Source organism: Adelges cooleyi, unplaced genomic scaffold (genome assembly GCF_023614345.1).
Source record: "Adelges cooleyi isolate 19-005CV unplaced genomic scaffold, UGA_ACOO_1.1 ACOO_flye_CR_arks_rails_tigmint_CR_PRNA_108, whole genome shotgun sequence".
Classification (NCBI taxonomy): Eukaryota; Metazoa; Arthropoda; class Insecta; order Hemiptera; family Adelgidae; genus Adelges; species Adelges cooleyi.
The window spans coordinates 6565734-6587537 of NW_026095761.1; the positions used below are offsets into that span (position 1 = coordinate 6565734).

General features: G+C 31.1%; 1 protein-coding gene across 4 annotated transcripts in view; it reads right to left on the minus strand.

The window, feature by feature from the left end:
- The window catches only part of LOC126841259 (GATA-binding factor A-like), a 30378-nt gene extending 11752 nt beyond the window's left edge, over positions 1 to 18626 (minus strand). Inside the window, exons 1-3 of one of the 4 annotated variants that reach the window (XM_050577612.1) lie at positions 18397 to 18626; positions 4367 to 4405; positions 2081 to 2297 (exon numbers count right to left, since the gene is read on the minus strand). In XM_050577612.1, coding sequence (XP_050433569.1) covers positions 2081 to 2135 — 55 coding nt within the window. In that variant the 5' untranslated portion in view covers positions 2136 to 2297; positions 4367 to 4405; positions 18397 to 18626. Of the gene's footprint in view, positions 1 to 2080; positions 2298 to 4366; positions 4406 to 4532; positions 4569 to 18396 lie in introns of those variants that run through there. The other 3 variants (XM_050577629.1, XM_050577620.1, XM_050577640.1) reach the window with 3 other exon arrangements.
- Positions 18627 to 21804: the final 3178 nt, after the last annotated feature.

Here is a 21804-nt window from a genome sequence, read left to right on the forward strand (position 1 = left end):
CGTTTGATCAATTTTTTAATTAAAATGCAAAGAGGCCCTGTTAATTTTCTTAAATGTTTAACACGGCTATATAAAAAAGCCTAATAAATTTGTACTTTGTTCTATTTACTAATAAGTTATAATTATATTTTAAAATAATACGTTATTAATACAATTATTTACAGTTATATCGTTAATTTGTATAGTGTTTACTAAAAACAAAAACAACATCACTACATGAGCTAGTTTTGGGACTAGGCTCGTTGTGGCCGTTCTTACGTAATTAATAAAATGTATTATAATTTATAACAATATTAGTAAATGATTCAATATTCATCCTAATGGCAATAAAACTTTTGTCGTATAAATGTATGATTTGAATGTACGCTCATAGAACTTCAATTTTATAATACTCGAAATAGTTAGAAATGGACAATAGTTTCACTACTACTCAGGTACGGAATAATTGTTGAAATACATTGAAATGATTAAATCAAATAAATAATAATTATTAAATTTTATGTTACTGAAATAGTTTATTAGTGGAAGCACTCATCATATACGTTTAGATTAGGTCTGTAATCTCTGTTCGGTTCACAATAAACCTATATACAAGTAATCTTATCTCAATTATATTGTGTAATCAGTTATTAGGCAAGTATACATGACTAATATGCGTTGTTTTTGAATTTGAAAAAAATAATTGCCATTGAATAAAAAATAAACTATAGACATCAACTTCCAATGTGTTATAACTCACGATAGACATATGTATGTAAATAATATATTATGTGGTGTCTTGTTCCGTGACCACGCAAAGGCAACGCTTGTGATAAGTTACACTTTGGGCGGTCGACAATTTACGCCGCAGAACAGTAAATGTTTATGTAGAACAAGGGAGGCGTGCATTTTTTAAAACTGACAAAACAATAGAATATAATAGTTATTATTATTATTACTATATTCTATTATTATTGTTTGAATTTCAGGCGGCGTACGTGGTCTAATGATAAATATTAATAAGATTATTTTCTGCGTATCTAAACCAACGGCTAATCTAATCTGAGATAAGAATTTCAAATACGAGACTAATTAAAAATTGTTTACGTGCTCGAATCCCAAAGGGGAAATGCGATAAAACTAGTCGTTTATTATTTCTTATTTTCCTTCCTGCAGCCTATGACTCCTGTGCTTATTCATGCTCGTATATACCACACCGGCGGCGTGTGATGTGTGCTTAAAATTGACGGAAATCCTCCTCGAAAAGGACAACATGACATTCCTATTCTATCTGAACAGTACAACATACACTATATTATTGTGTCAACGATACGTTCTTCCAGAAATCAGCTAAATTTGTAAGTAAGTATTTAACACAGTGATTGACCGACAATCGATTCCATTATGTCCAAAGTCGTATCTCAATTTATGACGGACATCCTTTCACCCCTTCATCTCCCCTTTCTTGCCAGCATTAAACAAAAGGTATTATTATAACAGATTCCGGTAATGACCATTATCAGTGATATACATTAAACTGGTTTACTGTTCAATTTGTGTGATTTTTATAAAACAAAATCTATATAATGATTATAAATGTTTAAAATTATTCAACCAAAAATAAGCTTAAAAATTAAGACAAATCACCTAACTTTATAACTCGAAAGCTTGATGGGAAGAAAATCGTTAAGCGGAGGATTCTGCACGAAGAGTTACTAGGCATTAGAGTTTACAATATCTTATATCAATTAACAAAATGCAAGGGTTTTTTTTTTTAAATTACGTGTCAAATGAGATTGTTGAAATTTGGTCCTTTAATAAATTAATTATTCTTAATTTTTATTTGCTTGTACATTGAAGTATAATATTAAAACCAGTTTGGTTGTAAACCATAAAAACCACCTTTTTTATTATTATATGTTAAGTTAAAACATCCAAGGCCGGACTACACGGTTCACCTAGGATGATCATTTTAGATGAAGTCATCCGGCATGAACTACTAACAAAGCTGGGCGGAGAGTTATGCTTACAAGCCGTTTAAAACCGACACAGTTATAAAAACCGCTCAAACGACGTGTGTTATACTTAAGATTGTACTTACGGGCATCGAGAGAGTTGTGTGCGGCCGCCGGGCTATTAGATGAACATTGAAACATAGCTTCATTGCCTGCAGATCAAACCCGTCGAAGAGATGATGTTGATACAATATTATCAGAACAATACTGTTGTTGTTGTTGTTACACGCACTTTAACTGACGGATATTAACGTGGTGTTGGTTCAATAACACTGTGTAGAGACCCAAAGGGATCGTGTCCGCCTGTCGATTAACATTCAAACGATTATAATACAAAATATTGCAGTTACGACGATAATAATAATTGAAATAACAGATTGATTGATTGATCAACGATCGGTATCGAGTAAATCCGCCGCGCGTTATGATTAAACGGTGCCGGTGACTTTGGAAGAAAAAACAATTTTCGTGTTGTTTAGCCGGCAACGGAATGCCGAGAAGTGGGCAATAAAAATCAATATCAGATGTAAATAAGTCGGTTATCGGCCGTTTGGATCAAAGGCCGTCTCGCGAAGCTTTGTCACGGTGTTATCGGTAACAGAAGAGTGCAATCCGAATTAACGTGTATACCGGTGATGGCACTGCGCGAACAAAGGTCGTCCACAACGATTGCTGTTGATATGACTTAATAACCGTTAAGTTGGATATTATTCCACGCCGGCCGGAGCTTCACGATACCTGTATGATATGATAATAATATGTACTAGTGCAATAACATTATCTGTACAGTGTGTGCACCGGTATAGTATCCGACCGACCCGGGTCGGGTTGATGGCGATCGTTAAGTACGCGCGTGGTTAAGCGAGGAATTTTTTACTTTTTTTTTTTTAACTAGCGCGCTCCGGAGTCGGGTAAACTCGTAAAAAACAATAATACAACGCGAGATAACGGCGGTAACGGGGGGTTACGTCATGGTGACAAGCAGCTACTACAATCGACGGTAGATAAGTGGTAACTATGCTGGTGCACAGGTTCGGACAATTAACATGTTTGGCGATAAGGACGAATGTTGTGTGTCCGTGGATACGGCCGATAGTGTGCCGCCGTTCGTCCATTGTTTCGGTGAATAATAATTAACCTTATCCGGGCTCTTAAGTTGTTATATTTTCGTGGATGGAAGGCGGCGGCGTGCGGTAACGCGCCGATATAGATAACAACGGCAATATTAAGGATAATATTATATTGACCAGACAATGGTCTACTATGTACGGTACGGTAGATACAACACGAGACCGATAAAAAATTTAGAGAAAAAAAAAACCAGGAAGATACATAGAAGCACACATCGACACGGGATGACTCGCACCCAGATTTGGAAAAGTCGGAGACAATACTATGATGATAATATCAGCGTAACTACAAGTATGATGTCTGTTTAGTCGTTACGCGTAACCATCGCCAATAGCATACTTGTGTGGGGGGCAGGTGGTTGATAACCACTGAACAACCCCCGAAAAACATTTTTAATTCCCCGTATTCAAAGCAAAATACCCGTTTGGAGGAGTAAGAAGATAAACTACAAGAAAATACATGTCGGGCCTTATTTGATCGAGCAGTTAGAACTTAAAATCGGCGTCTGAAAAATGTCTTTAAATACGCCGCTAGTTATCAGTGGCGCAAATAGAAAAATATCCAAAACGTCTCCAAACCCCCCAAAAAAACGATTTAAGAGTGTAGTGTAATATCTATAGTATAAAGTATAATACTTATGGTGTATTTTAAAAAAACAAAAGTTGAAGAAAACGCTTGATGTACATCTCGAATTGCCACCGTGACATTTAAATAAACCTTGGACTCTGTGGATAAAAAATATGCATTTTTACCACTCTTTAAAATAAAAACATTTGAATATGTACTAATTGTAAGTTAATACACAGTAAAATACAGACATATATAAAAATATATGCATAAATATCAATTGTTTTAAATTTGGTTAAAAATTTTAGTATACATTTTTTTTTGTCTTATCCGACCTTCCATCAAACTTGTAATAACAACTACAATTTTTTACAAATTATTAGGTATATCACACGTTTAATACTTGGAAAATAATCAACAACATTTATTTCGCACAATATTATAATAATATACAACGGCCCCGAAAGTTAGTCATTAAAATTGAACTACAAAAAACATTTTTCTGACTGTAAATTAATTCTAAAGAGATTAACTGTACAAAAATGTACCATCTGCTAATGAAAATTACTAATAAAATATATGAACTACGTTTTAGCGTGACTGGACTTTTAGGACGTACTGTATTCTGCAATAATAATATAATAACAAGAACTGATATGGTAATATGTTATTACCTGTGTTGTGCTGTCTGATCCGAGTTCCGTGTCGTTTAACTGGAAATAAATACAAAAGAATAAACAATATAAGTAACGCGGATTTATTTTAAAACCAAGAAAAAATACACATCTTTAAATTATATATTTAATAAAAAAACAATATTATTATAACATTAAAACGCACCGACGCACGCGATCTTACCGGTTTTTTTACCGAACGAATAATGAAGCACCGCAATACCGTGGTACCTAATCTAATCGCTTAATAGGTTGCAGAATGATCAGATAGTAGGACTGTCTTATCTACGTTCGCCGGTACTAATATTGTGTACAGTATAGAAAATAAAATATTATAATAATACGTTATCGGCTGCAATGAGAAAAAAAAACACCTCGTTGAATTGAACGTTCACGACGAATTGCAATGAAAACCGCGCCATTGGTTTTCATATGGAAGATTGGTTTGCAAAATAACCAGGTAAAAAAACGAAAAACAGTCGATCCTGTTATTTCAGAGCGTTCTCGTTATGGAAATAGGTCGAATCTCGGTTGATAACAACTGCTGTCTTGAAGAAAAAAAAATAAAACCCGTCCGTTCACTAACATTTTGAATTTTGGATTTTTTATTTTTTTTTATTTTGACGGTGTGATAATTGGCAACGCGACAAATAGTTGACACTTAACCGAATATATTATACTATAGTTTCAAACTGGACCGAAACGCTAATATTTATTATTATTGCTAGAACAAATTCGTTTTTGCCAATTTTATTATTATTGCATTAATTAAATTAATTTTAATATAATATAATATAAAATTCTAACATCGTATTCTAAGTGTTTAGCAAATTATTGCAACAATTTTTGTATTTAAAAAAAAATAAATCCACATCGATATTAAACGGTTAAACTAATCCCATGATTCACACATTATTTTTGTCTATAGATACATAGGTGTATAGAAACAGGATGTAATTTAATTTTTAATCACCAAAAACTAATTTTGATCACTAATATCCTAATTTTTTTTTAAGACATAACTGTAGCTCGATGAGGGGATGACCTAATGGTCGCAACTTATTTTGGTTAATAGATATTTGTTTTATTTTAGTTTTTGTAGGCACACATGGACGTGCTCGACTGGAAGGTAGATGGGCAATGCACACTGAGCCGAGGTTCCTTCAGCCCGCCCTTGCAAGTTGGTAGATAGTTAGTTTTTTTTACATTGAAGTTAATACTGTAATGATTTTTAAGAAATATATCGTTTGATAAATACATAAACCTAGCACGGACTATTAATAATTATAATCTAATATTAATAAAATACATTGAATGACACACTGATAGCCGATAGGAGTTAAATCACACCGCTTACACCATAAAATTAAAATACTGTGACACAATACTATGTATAGTAAAATTGAAAACGCAACAATAACTTTGGTGACCATCGATTGGTAAAATAAAGTGTCATTTTGTCATTATAATCTAGTGCATTTTTAACAGCTGTGTTGATATTTAACGTATTTATTGGAAGTTGAAATTATTTTTACGACTTGTGTTAAGTGAATGTGATGGCTGTTAAATAAAAAAAAATAATGTTAGGAATGTTGAAATATCCTCCTTACGACATATTATTAAAACTTTGACCGTCTACATATAAAATACGTGTTTCTAAGTTGAACATAAAAATTCTCTTGTAATATTAAATAGACTTTCATTTTACGAAGATCGGTTGTTCTTATTATTTTCACCCTTAAAAAATTACTAATAAAAAAACCGAAGTTTAAAGCCCAAACCGTTAAGTTATTTATATAATTCAATAAAAACTAAAACTTTTTTTTAAATTTAATTTACATAATCATAACAGCCTAATATTATTATGGTAATATTATTATTAATATCACTAAATAATGAAGGTATATAATTACAATAAAATATTGTTCCTATTCATCAGATAACAATTATTACAATTATGCGAATCTTATTTTAATGTGTTAATCGAATACTCCAGTGTTGGTAAGTTGTAGATACAGAACAACTCTACGCTATGTCTCTAGGTATCTCATTATAAAACAGGTTTACTTTAAATAAATAAAACAGATTATTTTCACGCCAAAATAGAAGTATAATATTATATTATCCTAAACACGACTCGAACGCACACCATTGCGACGAATGCAACTATCGTTCGATAGCGTAACTCGATTTCTAAATATGTATATACAAAATAAATATTTTTAAAATCTAAATTAAACTGTATGTATAAATACAGATTGTTTTTTTTATTTACCGTAAAGATTTTTTATTTTTATCGATTTCACCTTAAAGTATAGTTTGACTCGGTTTAACAAGGTTCATTAAGTGCTTACTTCTGACCGAAAGTTATAATGAGCTATGTCAACTAATGCACATTGATCGTTTTATTACTAGAACGACGGCCTGTACGCGTATACGGTTTTACCATTATAATAATGTAAATCCATTACGTTTATCTTTGTTGCGTTTACATTTCCGGAATCGGTATTACATAATGTTATGAAGTTTTTGAAAAATAATAGCGTACAGGACAATTGCGGTGCGTGGGAGGTATTCCTTAATAACTCTTTGGAGTGTGCAAACGTGTGGTGTGTGTGTGTAGCTAGTCGTGTCCATGTTGCGTATGGCGCTGTCCTGTAGCAGCACGCCGCCGACCTAATAAATTTCAAAGACCCGTCTGTGATCTGTGAATAAACATGAATAAAAACACTTAGGGTGTATTGATATTTTATTGTGTCACGAGCACGTGTTATAACTCAAATCGACATAGCGACTGTGATTCCCACATTATGTCGTTTTATATCTCAGAACTGCAGTTAAATGGTATACAAAATAAACGCAGCACAAGATATTGTTGTTATTTTAAGTAAATTTATTTCCAAAGACAATAGCATAAAAAAGTCAACAAATAATAAAACACAAATAGATTATCGCTATTATTTTTTAACATGCGTCTACTAGTTAAAATATAATATTCATTTATGTAACTACAATATTGTAAAAATATTGGTTAAACGTTGTCGTTTGCTGAAGCTAATATTTGCAGTATAAATTGGTTAATATAATTATTATAAGCTCAATAATTAGGACAATAATTTAAATGATCGCTATACTGTAAGGTCTGGCATAATATCAGATAGCCGAGTGTTCACCCCGTTTAAAAATACTTACATAAAAAAAACGTATATTATGCCCGAGGATTATGTGTGTGATTTTTGAGTTGTTATTAGATCGATTCTATATTATAATTGACAATATTACCAACGATAGTAATATTGAATTATTATGCTATCCCGCTGCAGGCCATTAAATTAAATCTAAATTTATATTATTATATGATTTATGTGTGTAATTAAATCAACGATACAATAATTATACAGTTTTACCAAACACCCAGATTATTGGCCCATCCGTCCATTGACGACGCTTTACGTTTATGAATTATGGCATATGTAAATATAAAAGTATTATTAAATATGTTTATTTTATTATTACAAAGTATTCTTCGAACGCGATCAATTTATTATAATACGTTATTGGAGTGTAAAAAATGTAGTTTCCAGTCATGAGCTGGTTGGTAATGTCATTAGCAAGATTGTTTAATAAGCAGGTTTGCACGAGCAATGCGGTTACTTTAGCCGCCGTGGTATTAGGACGTATTAACTCTACATTTTTTTTTTTAGTTATTTTTTGAAAAAGCTTGGTTATTTTTTAGTGCGTAGACCGAACTCACGAGTTATAGACGAAGAAATGCATTCTTCACCTCACAAAAACCCATGCTAACGTCTGTATTAATGTACAATATTAGATCCTATAATTCTTTAATCCGGTGCAAGTGTTGGTGCAAACCGGTTCCATCAGCTCATGTTGTTTCAGTCGTTATGTATTGTAAATTATTTTTTAACAATCCATCGACAACCCAGGTTAACTGTTCTAATGGGGTTTTAACGATTCGAATAGTTTTCTATTTGACCGGAGTTTCCATAAATTGTACTTTTGTTTGGCGTTTTACTAAATCAGTTTTATATCAATACCATTTTTAATTTTATCCGGACACCGTTCGCACAACAGTGTTGAAAATACTATTTATTTTACAAACAGTGTATAAACTATAACATATTTATTACAGTTAAAGGAAGTCTGTACAAATTTAATAATTAACGTTTGGCTGTATATAAATAGCTGTTGTGTATTTTTGCGTTTATAAATAATAAAATTCGATTAAATCAAAGGTAATCCGAATGACCGTTCCCTATCGGCAGATAACGCTTGTTATTGCGAGAACAACATGGTTTTATGTATAGATAAGAAGAACATTTCAATCTTTTGGACATACAAGTCGATTAATTCAGTAATAAAACACACGTTTCGTTATATTCCAACGATAAACATAACATTAATTAATATCATCATCATCATCATCATTATTATTATTATTATTATGGCAACTTAATGAGACATAATTTGCAAATGAATACTTAATAGGCAATCACGAGTAATGTATGCGGTTTAAATGAAATACAAATATTGAACTAATATATTATGACGGTTTTCAGTCTTCCCGAAAAACGTACGAGTCTACACAAAACTTTACGTAGCTGACCTTATAATATATGCGTTACATAATGTTTCGATACTAGATACTATATACCTGTACATTGTAGAAGACTGCCACCTAAAATCGCGTTTACTCAATCATTCAACGGATCATTAAATTAGGCGTGTACATTAATAATATAATTTGTATTTTTTTACAACAACAACTGGTTTGACCAACAAACTTTAAATTAATTAGTATACAAACACTTGGAAATATAAATTTAAATTTTGTCGACAGCTCAAGTTAAGTTAACCGAGCATTATTTCTAATATAGGTTTTTTCAAGCCTATTAGCGGTAATATACAAACCGCAGACGGATGTTTCAATAATAATAGTAAAAAAATAGGCTGATATTTTAATCTCGTTTTCCCTCCGAAGTTTACCAAAACTGCTATTTAATATTTATTAAATCTGTATTTTTTGTGTGTGTAGGCAACTACCGCGTCGCGCCAAATGGTAATTTTTTTTTTTGTTTACAGTTAGTATACACCACAAAGAGATTCAATCTCGAAATAGACGTATAATGTTAGGAAAAAAAAAAAAGTCTTCTACGCATTCCAGTTGATATTAATCGATCGGGTTTTGTTAGGCATATTATAACTACTTAAAACGAAAATCATTTTTTTAAAAACCTAATACCCACGGTGTTATTTTGATACGAGTCGCCTCGTCGATGAATATGTTTATGTATTGGTTATTAGCCTTCAATATTATATATATATATATATATATGTTTGAACCGTGCATGCAATAGACCACGCATTGAAATAAAATAGTAATATCACCAGTCGTTTATAATGCGAAATTCTCGGCAGCTATTCAAAAAGACATATACAAATTTGGTAATTATTTTTGGGGTTTTTTTTTTAGACAGGCGACAACTCAAACGCACAATGGCCTACGGTGTTGGGTCACAGCTGATCCGTGAATTTATTATTAGCATCCAATCAATAACATAATTTAATGTCAGAGTACCTTGTATGTATTATAATATTACAAAATGGTCAGAACTCAGACTGTAATCTGGTTTTCGAATAATTGACCAGTGACCACAACGGTGTCCCACAAGAATATAGTTATTATTATTATTATTATTATTACCATAGTATTTTACACGCGGCGTAGTAGATCACGTTTTCCTTCGATAATGTGATAATCGACAGATTACATCGATTAAGTAACACATAATAATATCTGTCTACATTGTACGTTATGCACAAACAATAATAAAACACGAATTAATTCGGCGCCCGCGCGATATAGAACACAATGTTAAGGAAAATATGATCTAACAAAGATTAAACGCCAGTAGCTATGAAAAGCGAGATAAGCCCATTTATTCTCAAGGTACATAGGTATTGAAACCGGTTAAAAATATAATTATTTTGATCCTTAAACAGACAACAAAAGGTCATAAGGTAAACCTATAGTTCACTATAACCAAAAGGAAAACAAAGCAACGGGTAATACACAAAGGTACCTATATTTATTTATTTATTGTATTTTTTTTATTCTAAGAGGGGAATGTAGAGGTCCTAATCTATTGGTATGAAGCAACGTACAGACAACTAATACTTTTGATATAACTTCCACCAATAAGTGATAATATTACAATAATCAGCTGAAAATCAAAATATAATACCTATGCCATAAAATGTCCGGCGTAATTTTATTCGAAAATCATTATCATATCTACTCATGTTCTCGATTTACTCTTATACCTGAATGTAACTTTAATGAAATTACTTTCGGTAGCAGCCTAACAAACGTATGATACAAAGGCTACAACTACTGTAACTGCAATCGAATAACTACACAGTGCATTTTAGTGAAAACAAACTAATAAAATATAGTCTTGGAGTTCCATCACTGGATGCTTATGGTGACGATATGTTAATTTAGAAAAACAAAAAAATTACAAGTAAGATAACGTGATAACCGTACAGTGTTGGAAGCTGATAATGAAACAAAACAAAACACATTATACGTGTACCGATAATTATTATTTGAAAGTTAATTATGTCAGAGAATATTAAATATATGACCATGAGTCCATTTTTTACCGACAGATTAGAAATGACTCTGGTCGGCACACGCGTCTCCACCACTAAACGTGTTTACTATTTAACATAGCGTTTAGCTTTATTTGATTTTCTCTTGTTCGCGCATATTTATATAGATAGGAAAAGGTAAGATTATATTTTAGTATTTTATTGATGTTTATTCTAAGTCAATATAAACTAATTTATACAATCATCATCCGTATCAATCGAATATTATACAGATTAATACATTGTAACTATGTTAGCTATTTTTCTTTAGACTTTGGTTTTGCATATTTTGTATGCGTACAACCTACCTTGTACGATTTGTCAGAATTTATTTTATTTTATTTATGCTTCGCGTTATCACATCGAACCTAATGTCTGTGTACACGTGCTCTAAGTAGACATTCGCAATCAGCAAACATTCTCGTGTGCTCTGAAAAGTATACAAATCTGTCGTTGTGTACTAACCTTAAGTCAGTGTCTTAACTGCTGTACTAGACGCTGTTAACGGTGCATTTAACCGCCGCTACATGTGGTCTCGAATGCTGAATACGGTCCGCTTAGAACTGCAGAGAGAACCTTCTTGGAGTTATTTTTTTCCACCGGTGGACGATTAGAGGAGTTGGGGCTTTCGTTTAAACATAATATATCAGTGGGTAATATAAAGAGGGTGTGTACTTGAAACGAAAGCTTGACCCCAGCCGATCGCCATGGAAACGACGGCTTTGACCGACCAACTGGGATCAGGTCCGCCCTTATTGCGTGCACGTTGCCTTTATTGCCGTATAATGACAGTATATTATAAAGTGAGCGGCGCAGTAAACCGAAAACCACCCTAATAATAATTATTGTTCTTATGCTACATCCGGATCCCACCTACCTACCGGCTGGCCGCCCCCTCGTGCGGTGTTTATATAATAATAATGATGATAATAAAAAAGGACTTCCGTGTTTTATGTTCATATATATATATATGTGTGTGTGTATTTATTGTAAACTATGCCTTTATTTATGGCTGTTGTTATACGATCTATCCAACCTATCCTTGTCGCTGCAGATGAACTAAGATGTTTATCGCAGTCGGCCCGTGTGACAGTTAGCACCTAAAAAACGCACACCTGATTATACTATCGTGTTCCGATCCCCAATTGCCACCAACAGGCAAAATTTATTAATCAATTAGATAATTAAAATAACTTAATCCGTATTATAATTACACAAAAGTATATATTAACAAAATATATAAAATGTGCGGTCCTACAACAAACGGCATGACTTTTTTTCCAAAATTATCATTTTTATTTTATTTTTATTCTTATAGAAAACTGATAGGAACGAGCGCGTGACAATAATAACATACAAATAGTATAATAATATTATAGGTAGTTATTAAATTGGACATTTTTTTTTAAATTAATTAATCAAATCTTCTCTACTTACACATTTATATCGGTCACCATCTCTATTTCCACATTTCATATTAAAAACATTAAAATTTTGTTCGATTTAATTTTTATAATTAATTAGGTTTAGATGGCTTTAATCTGGGCCGGTCCGAATCTTTATTTGATATTTATTATTTGACCCGAGCCAAACCTAACTGGACTAAAATGTCCAAGTTTTAAATTAAAACATTTAAAACCCTTTTTAACCTTTTATCTCTGGGCCGGGTTTCTTTTCTAAAAATCCCTACTTCTAGCAAATACTTATAACCGTGTTTGGACGGTTTATAAATACACTGAAAATTAAAAAAACTAATCTTAAAGAAAATTAGCATTATTATTGTTAAAAATCGAATTAATTTTAGCTGTTTACCTAAATTCCCTGATGGAATAGTAAACTTGATTGAAAGTTTATATTTAAACCAAAGGGCAGTAATCTCGATAAATGGGGAAATATCTGAGGAAGTGCAGATTAGAAAAGGAGTCCGACAAGGTTGCGTCCTCTCACCTAGCCTGTTTAATGCATATTCAGAAAATATGATGGATGAAGCTATCGGAGGCGATAGAAATGGGGTGAGTATAGGTGGATCGAAAATAAAAGCAATCAAATTTGCAGATGATCAAGCTATAGTTTCTGGATCGGCAAAAGGACTTCAGAAAATGGTAAATAAAATAAACTGTACAGCAAAAAACTATAATATGAAAATAAACGCTAGTAAAACAAAAATAATGGTGATTGCAAAAACAAAGATACGGGCAGAAATCTTAGTAGATGGTTACATGATAGAACAGGTGAACCATTTCTGCTACTTAGGCCAAACAATCACAGATGATGCAAGATGTAAAATGGAAATTAGGAGAAGAATTGGAATGGCGAAGATTGCATTTTACGAAAAAAACAGATCCTATTATCAAAAAAGATAAACATTGCACTCAGAAAAAGGATACTAAAAACATACGTATGGCCTATAGCACTATACTCAGCGGAGATATGGATGTACAACAAAAATGAAGAAGAATCGATAAAAGCATTTGAGATGTGGTGCTATCGACGTATGCAAAAGATTAACTGGGTAGATAGAGTAGCAAATAATCAAGTACTACAACAAGTAAATGAACAAAGGACAATAATAAATAACATAAAAGCGAGAAAACTACAATGGCTAGGACATACTCTGAGACATGATAGTCCTATACAAGTAGTCCTTGAAGGAATTATACCAGGGAAAAAAGGAAGAGGAAGACCTAGAACAAATTTCATAACACAGACATGTGGAGAACTGGGCCTAAAATATGTAGATATGAAAAGGAAAATAGAAGACAGGGAGGAATGGAGAAGAGTTGTAGGAAGGCAATACCAGTCGGAAGACTGAAAACCTAAAGAAGAAGACCTAAAAACAAATATCATGGCTCCAATCCAATGAGCCTTGAACTTACTGGAAACGCATATTAGTTCAACATGAGTTGAGTGGTGTACGCCTTAATAATAATTTTATTGCTTTGGTCGATAACTCGGAACGTTAAGCGTTCTAATGAACTCTTAATGTACACAATATAGTCAATAGCCATAGTAGTTCACACGAATTTCTGTAGTGGTAGCTGTAATTAAACTAGCTCAAAGCTATATACGGCGAAGAACGCATCTAATGGTTATTAACATAATTTCTCTGTAAAATTTATAAACTTTAACGACGCTTTATCGCACATATATCCTCATAAATCGAGTTATTTTTCACATTTTTATGTTAATTACATTATCAGCAATTCGCTTTATAGACACGGCGATGAACTGTTATATTATCGCATTACGAATATTGTCGAATTCACATTATTCGCACGAAAAAACAAATATTTTATACTATGATATAGAAGTTATGTGTTATCCGATGATAATAATAGAATACATTATTATTATTATACCACACTACCTACCGCATAATATATACTCAACACAGCTCAACGGTAATTATGTTTTGTATGTAATGTGCAGCGAGTAAAAGTAATAGGATTCAACTGGCTGCAGCTGAAATAAACTTGTGTATATGTGTACACATAACATCATAATAACCATTATATTAAAATAATATATTAATATAACCACGATCGATCTATACACATGCATAATAATATGTTACGGCGTTTTTCGATACTCCAGTTACATGTTAGCTGGATTGAAAAGGTTTAGGTATGCGTTGTTGGATTTTTGTGTTCTTCCTCTTAAGTAGTACTCTTACGACAAGTAATTATTATGTGTGTACAGCCTCGACAATACAACAACGTCGGATTAAGTATTATTTTACACATAATAAACACGTTCCAGTTATAATGGTGTACCCACGGTGGTGACATTGCAGCGATTTGTGTAAGGTAAAAAATATATCTAAAACGATTTACCGAAGAGAACGTTATGTCTTCTGCCCGGAAAGGTATAATTCCTTTTTATTAATTTTCTTGTTTGTGTTTGTTAAATTAATTTTTATTATCCCTCGATTAAATTTTAAATCATTAAAGTCAAGTTGTGTCAAAATTATTAACACGCTGAACAACATCAGATGTACATTTCTATTTTGATAACGCCCAACTAAAATTATAAACTTATAAATTAGGTGAAATAAATATTCATCAACATCAATATTAACAAGTCATATTTGTTCCTGATAACCATTTGATATAGTTCTTTATTTTGATATAGATATGTCTTATGGCTGGGGGTCATTCTGAAAATTTGTCCGTCACGTTTAGTGTCACAATGCTGACGTCATTATCATTAGGCCATTAAGTATATATATATATATATATAAGATTAGGGATAATAGATATGGATTATGGAGGATTGTGGAGGGTCATTCTGAAAATAAAGTTAAGAGTATCCACACTTCGTGCACAGAATAGATTAAATTAGATTTAGTCTATTCTGATTTCTGTGCTCCATGTAGATACATCATGTGTAGGATATATAAGGATATAACTATATATACAAGGATAGTCAAATTAATTTGCTAGGTAGGCACTTAGTTACTGGTGAACCACGGAAATTTATTTTTGAGAAATGTTAATATTGATAAATGTTGCCAGTAAATCAAATAAGGCCAGATATTATAAAACTACCAAAAAACGTTTGACCAGAACATATAATTAAGATTATACTATCATCATATATCCCAAGGAGATTATAGATCGGAAATAATCATATAATGATTACACATTGTGATAAAAATGGTTTTAAGAAACCCCAATAAACTCAGTTAAGAGTATCCACACTTCATGGATATGTCCTGACATATCCATGAACTGATGTATTTGCATGAAGTGTGAAAACTCTTAACTGAGTTTATTCAGTTACCAATAGATAATTAATAGATGATAGACGATGAGCGCACTTTGAGTAGTTTTTTATTATTACCCGGTTCTAAAAAAAACTAATAATTTATCTAGCTAGTCATAATGTGCACTAAAAATACTTAATGTTATAGGTAATTAACCGAGTCGCACGAATAGTCAATAAGAGTTCAACGAATCTTAAGATATTTAGTAGTGTTTTTAAACATTAAATGGTGACCTGTAATGGTTCCATTAAATTTTAATTAACTGTTAAGTTAAATCATTTTTTTTTGTGTGTGTATAGCTTGGCATTATGTAAAAAACAATGATTTCTTTCAAAAGTTAAAAGGACAAGGAGAAGTTTTTTAACACAATTAACAAGAACAATTCATTTTGTAAAAAAAATTTACAACACTGGTTATTGTACATAATTTTTTTTTTTTTTACTGATAATTACAACTGTTTAAAACACCAATGCGGATCTCTCTTAGTTTTGCAGAATAATAGAATACATCAATTGTGACATTTGACTTAAATTACCGCCGATGATACTTATTTCAATTATCCTGTATGGATTGTAAGCTTGTTAAAAACCGTGGTTGTAACTAAAAAATATTAACCTACAAAATATTTTTGTATTACTTTTTTAATATTTTTTTTAAGAGGACGTCACTCAGCTCATTTCTAAGGAGTAAAGTATAGGCTATTTTTTACAGTATCTTAATTTAGTGCTTGAACTATAGTGTATACTTATTTATACAGTAGTGAGGATACTTTATTGTTTGCCATTTTTTTTTCAGACTATCACATTCATTTCTATAGGATAAACTACAATTTTTTCCCTGTCAAAACTGCTTTGCGTGGGACAAGTATGTAGGCCAGTATTAATAATAGATTTACCAAATTTTCACAATGTATAGAGAAGAACTTTATCTGTGGGGTAGCGTTTTTATTTTTTTTTAAATCTACACTTAATATTTTTTTATAAACAATTAAAAATAAATGAATCTTCACGATTGAATACCTTTGATTGTGCTTAAGTTGTTAAAAAATTAAAAACGCTTCCCCATAGTTAAAGTTTTCCTTTACCCTTTGACGACATTTTATATTGTTGCTGTAAATACCACCCTCATATTTTTGTCCTCCCGCAAAACCATTTTGAGCCGATAAATTCCGAGTGGAATGTTAACATTTATGAATATCTCCGAATAAAGGTATAAAAAATATTATATTGTTCTCCAATCTCCTGTCAAAAACACCTGCATTCTTAACAATACCTTAACCAAGTGATTATATCATCGCGAAATACCAAAAATGGCTAAAGGAGCTACTGGTGGCCTGAATGAAGTATAATTCCCAGGCCTGAATTTAGTTTCCAAACCGCCCCAGATTTTGGTTCTTACCTATACTATTTTTGTTTAACTTAGGTAATCAACGAGCTATGAAAAAGTTCAAATATATCCTAAGAAAAAACTAAAATCGGTATTTACTTAATAGCGTTTTGGCAGTTATAGGTTAATTCAATAATTATTGTTATAGTCGAATTTGGAAAGATTGTAATAATGCTAATAATATCTTGATTCCGTATCTACTAAAAATAATAATAATTATTATTATTAGTATTGTTGTGATAAGGAATTCTAGGAATTCAAACGTTAAGAATGTCTGATAAATTAGTTTTAAATTGTATTTTTAGTTCAATATTGGTAATGAAACGTCATTCGAACATTTCCTTTCAGACATGTAGGAAAATTAAGTTTGACAAAAATAATATATCTAACGGGGTACAATAACACTGAAAAACACATAGCTCTATTATAAGTTTTATTTGAGTATGAATTAATTAAGTAATTATTTGATTGAATATTGTATATACGATAAACGTGAATTCTATGCTAATCATGTGTATTCATATACTTTTAGGTCATCATAAATTGATTGTAGCAATCTGTCACGACAATAGTGCATCCTTCCTTATTAAATATAATCTCCAAATTTCCTTAAACTATTATTACATTAAAAACCGTCAGATAAAAACTGAAACTACATTTAAAAATCAAATAACATATAAGATACGGTGGTTACCATTCTCGTGTATAAAAAAACAGGTTGTCATGTCCGTGAGTTATCATAAAAGTCAAATTAATCACGAATTATTTTATTATTTCAAAATGGCGCAAAGCACAATTAGAAATGTTGTTAAAATTTAAATTTCGATAGCAAACGATAATGTTCGGGTTATATTTTAATTTTCATCTGTTTAATCCTTTTAATTAAATACGCGATAGTACATTAATAAATTGCGATCGAACCGAATCGTTGTCAGTTTAAATTTTCCATAATTGAGTTATAAATGATAACAATAAATACAAAAGTCTTTTGGCGTGTATTTATCACGCGAGACGCTTAAAAAATATCGAAAACGAGTTCATTAAAGCGTGATATAATACATGTGGTAAATATCGCAAGCATCCAATTACAGTTATTGATAAGACCGAGGCAGTATTTAATGTACCTACCATTATTATTATAAATAATGAATATTTTTCCCATGAATGTGAGTTAAGGTAATTGTAATTTTGGATTTTTCTTACTTACATTTCAAGTTTTTTTTCCCCGTTCTAAACACGCGAGCTAAATGCACAACACCAAACGAAGTTTACTGTGACAAAACGGTGTAACGGAAAAACGAAATTTGAAATTTAAATAACGCGATTTATTAATTTTAAAGTACTTTTTTTTGCTTAAGGAAACAAACCAAATAATAATAACAATAATAAAAAATTACGCAAACAGACGCGGCGTTAAAGCAGTGGAGCCCGCCGAGAATCAACTGATGGTGGTGACCGTCTGGCTTGGAATCGGTTTAAAGAAATCTTTAAGAGGCGGAGTCTAAGACCGACCGCCGTCGCCATGCACCTATGCACGGTACATTACTTAAGTTTTCTTATTATTCCCCGCGCCGCAACACCCTCGCCTTAAGACGTATTGCTGGGATTTTCATTTTGTACGTTTGTTCATTTTTTTTTCCTTTCCCGCAACCGGGCCCATTAACCGCCGAAGCCGGCAAGAGAACCCGGGCTGGTTTTGACCCCTCGAAGAAAAAAACAACGTATTGCACGACAAGTTTTGTTCCCTTCTTTTGGACACCGCAATGGACTTACCCCAAATGCGAATGTCATCACATGGTTTAATGGACAGATAAATATAATTACATTGCGTGTTTTTTTTTTGTACGTACCGGACCGACATTTAAGTATATACATAGCAAATGCCATATGGGTAAGTATAATAATAATTGAAGTCGAAACATATTTTGACACAAATAAACAACCGCCGATAACTGATGCAATTTCCGAAAAAAAAATGTAGGTCCACTTTCCAGTGACATTTAAAGGTAAATGGCATTATAGTTTTTTACGAAAAAAAAAATGGCAATCTTAAGTTTTTTTAAAATTAATATTATTGCACAATAATATTATCACAACGCAAAGCGCCACTACTTAAATTTACTGCGCGTAAAATCTTTACACACATGTTACAGTACACTGTTAAACCAAGTTTGATAGGAATTAATAAACAACCATAATTATTGAAAGTCTGACATCATCAGTGAATAGGACTATCTTGTGGCTTCAAAGCGCCTTATATATAATATTATTATAAAAAATCATTATGGCGGACTATACGGTATTGCTAAGAGTGCTCACGTGAGATGTTAACAGTAGAAAAAACCAACTGTGCCATTAAAAAACAATAGTAGATGTTATATTACTTGTTATGTAAACGCTATTAAATTAATTTAAATAACTATAAAATAATAGTAAAATGATTTGTTGTCTTTGTCCATCACATGCGTGAAATATAAAACACATACTTACAGAACTTCCAATAATAATTATCAATTTTATTGGTTAGGTTTGAGTAAGTTATACATGTCTTACTAAAATAATTTTCATCAATTAAAACTATTAAATAGAATAATTTGATCAGTTGTCTTATTCTATTATTAAAGCTTTTATTCCAAATTACTTGGGGTTGTATGGTAAATATAACCTATAATATATAAAATACTCCTAAATGTCAAGTCAAAATGTGTATTATCTATACATATTTTGTACCACCAACCTTAAAAGTAATAATCACAAAAAACTAAAAAGTAAATTTATTGGCGCGTCTTTGTACACAATTTAAATTTCATGTCATAGGTAAGTCATAACTTATTAAATTTAAATTTAGCTCCTTCTAAGTTCTATTATAGCATGATAGTTTTGGTGTTCTAAAGAGACTTCTATAATCAAAACAGTCTCTTAAATTATTAAAAACCAATTACTATCTTGGAGATCAATCTTAAAACTAAGTATCGCTGTGCGCTAATAATAAAACTAAAAAATATTTTTAATTAGGTTCTTATGACAAAATCATCAAATACTTAGCGAGCTTTGATTAGGGATATTTTTTTCTTATTGATATATTATTGATGACGATGATGAGATATTTATTTATTTCAATACTCAACGATAACTTCATTATAATATATCAATTATATATATTGTATATTATATCAATTATATATCATAATAATTTGGTTATAGTAAATGGTTGGAAATATTCTAGTTAGATCTACTATAATATTGTTGCGCCAACAACATTATTTTAGTTAGAAATACCAAACTAGTTTAGTTGTTTTTGAGTAGTTGGGTTAACTGTACATTTTTTGTTAAATATGTATATTTAGACACAAGCGACTGGTGGTAAAAATTTATTGTGTCCCTATATTAACCATAACTTATGGTTGGGATAACCATAATTATGGTTCGGACAGCTATATAGTTTTTTCCGTGTTAGTGTTTACATATAACACAATTTACAAATAATGAAAATTCAAAATACAAACCTTAAGTTTAAACAATGTATCATCACATTATTTTATGTTTTATCAGGCCAACTTGTTCAGAACACAATACTGCAAAATATAATATGTATTATGTTAACCTGTTAAGAGCTACTATAAAACTAACGTTTCTAACGTCAGAACACACTTCTTAAATAATTTTGATAAATCACAAAAAAAATGCATATATCTAGTAAGCCGTGATTACTATATTTAATCATTTCTGTATTAAGAAACTATTAAAAAAATATATATTTTTTTTGTATTCATTAGCTTCATCAGGTTTATGTTTAGTTGAATTTGTTAATGTTTAATTTACTAATTAGACTAATCAATATTATTTTTTTATTAATATGTATGTAATTAGGTATTGACTATTATGCGGAGGTCAACCTATATCGGCAGCTTGTCAAAATTTGGTTTTAAATACAAATTTAAAAAATCTTAGAGTCTACATTCATATTACAGAACCACAAGTTGTAACCTAATATTTCAGATAGAAATTCCTATTATATATAAAAAAAAGTAGGATATAGACTTTTAACACTTGTAAGCTATAAGTTAATTTTAATTTACTGTATTATTACACAAATTAATTATGAATTCACCAAAAATTCTTCGTATGTTAATCTTTTAAACAAATGTATTTTGTACATTTTAATCATTAGCTAGCTTACAAACGATTTGTACTGATTTAACTTTAAAATAAGACTGTCAAAAAATCTTTTAGTCCGTGAATACGGATTGTCGGGATTTATAACCACACAACGTGGTAAATCCTATTTAATGATTACATTATTAAATCATGTCACGGAATGTTCTAAAATGAAGTATACTGGTTTGAAAATTAGCATCAATACAAATATTTTGTTAAAGTAAAATAAAATAATTTAATAGTTATTAGCCGTCATTAGTTGGAGAAATTGTTTTCATAACATAGTATTTTATTTCAATAAAAAACCCACAATTAAATAAATTATTTCAACATTTTTATAAGAAGCCAAAATTAATCATGACTATTAGATTAGATCAATTAAATATATCATAAAGATGTTGAAATTAAAATAAACTACCTATGACTAAGTTTGATTACATATAAAAATGTGTTATAT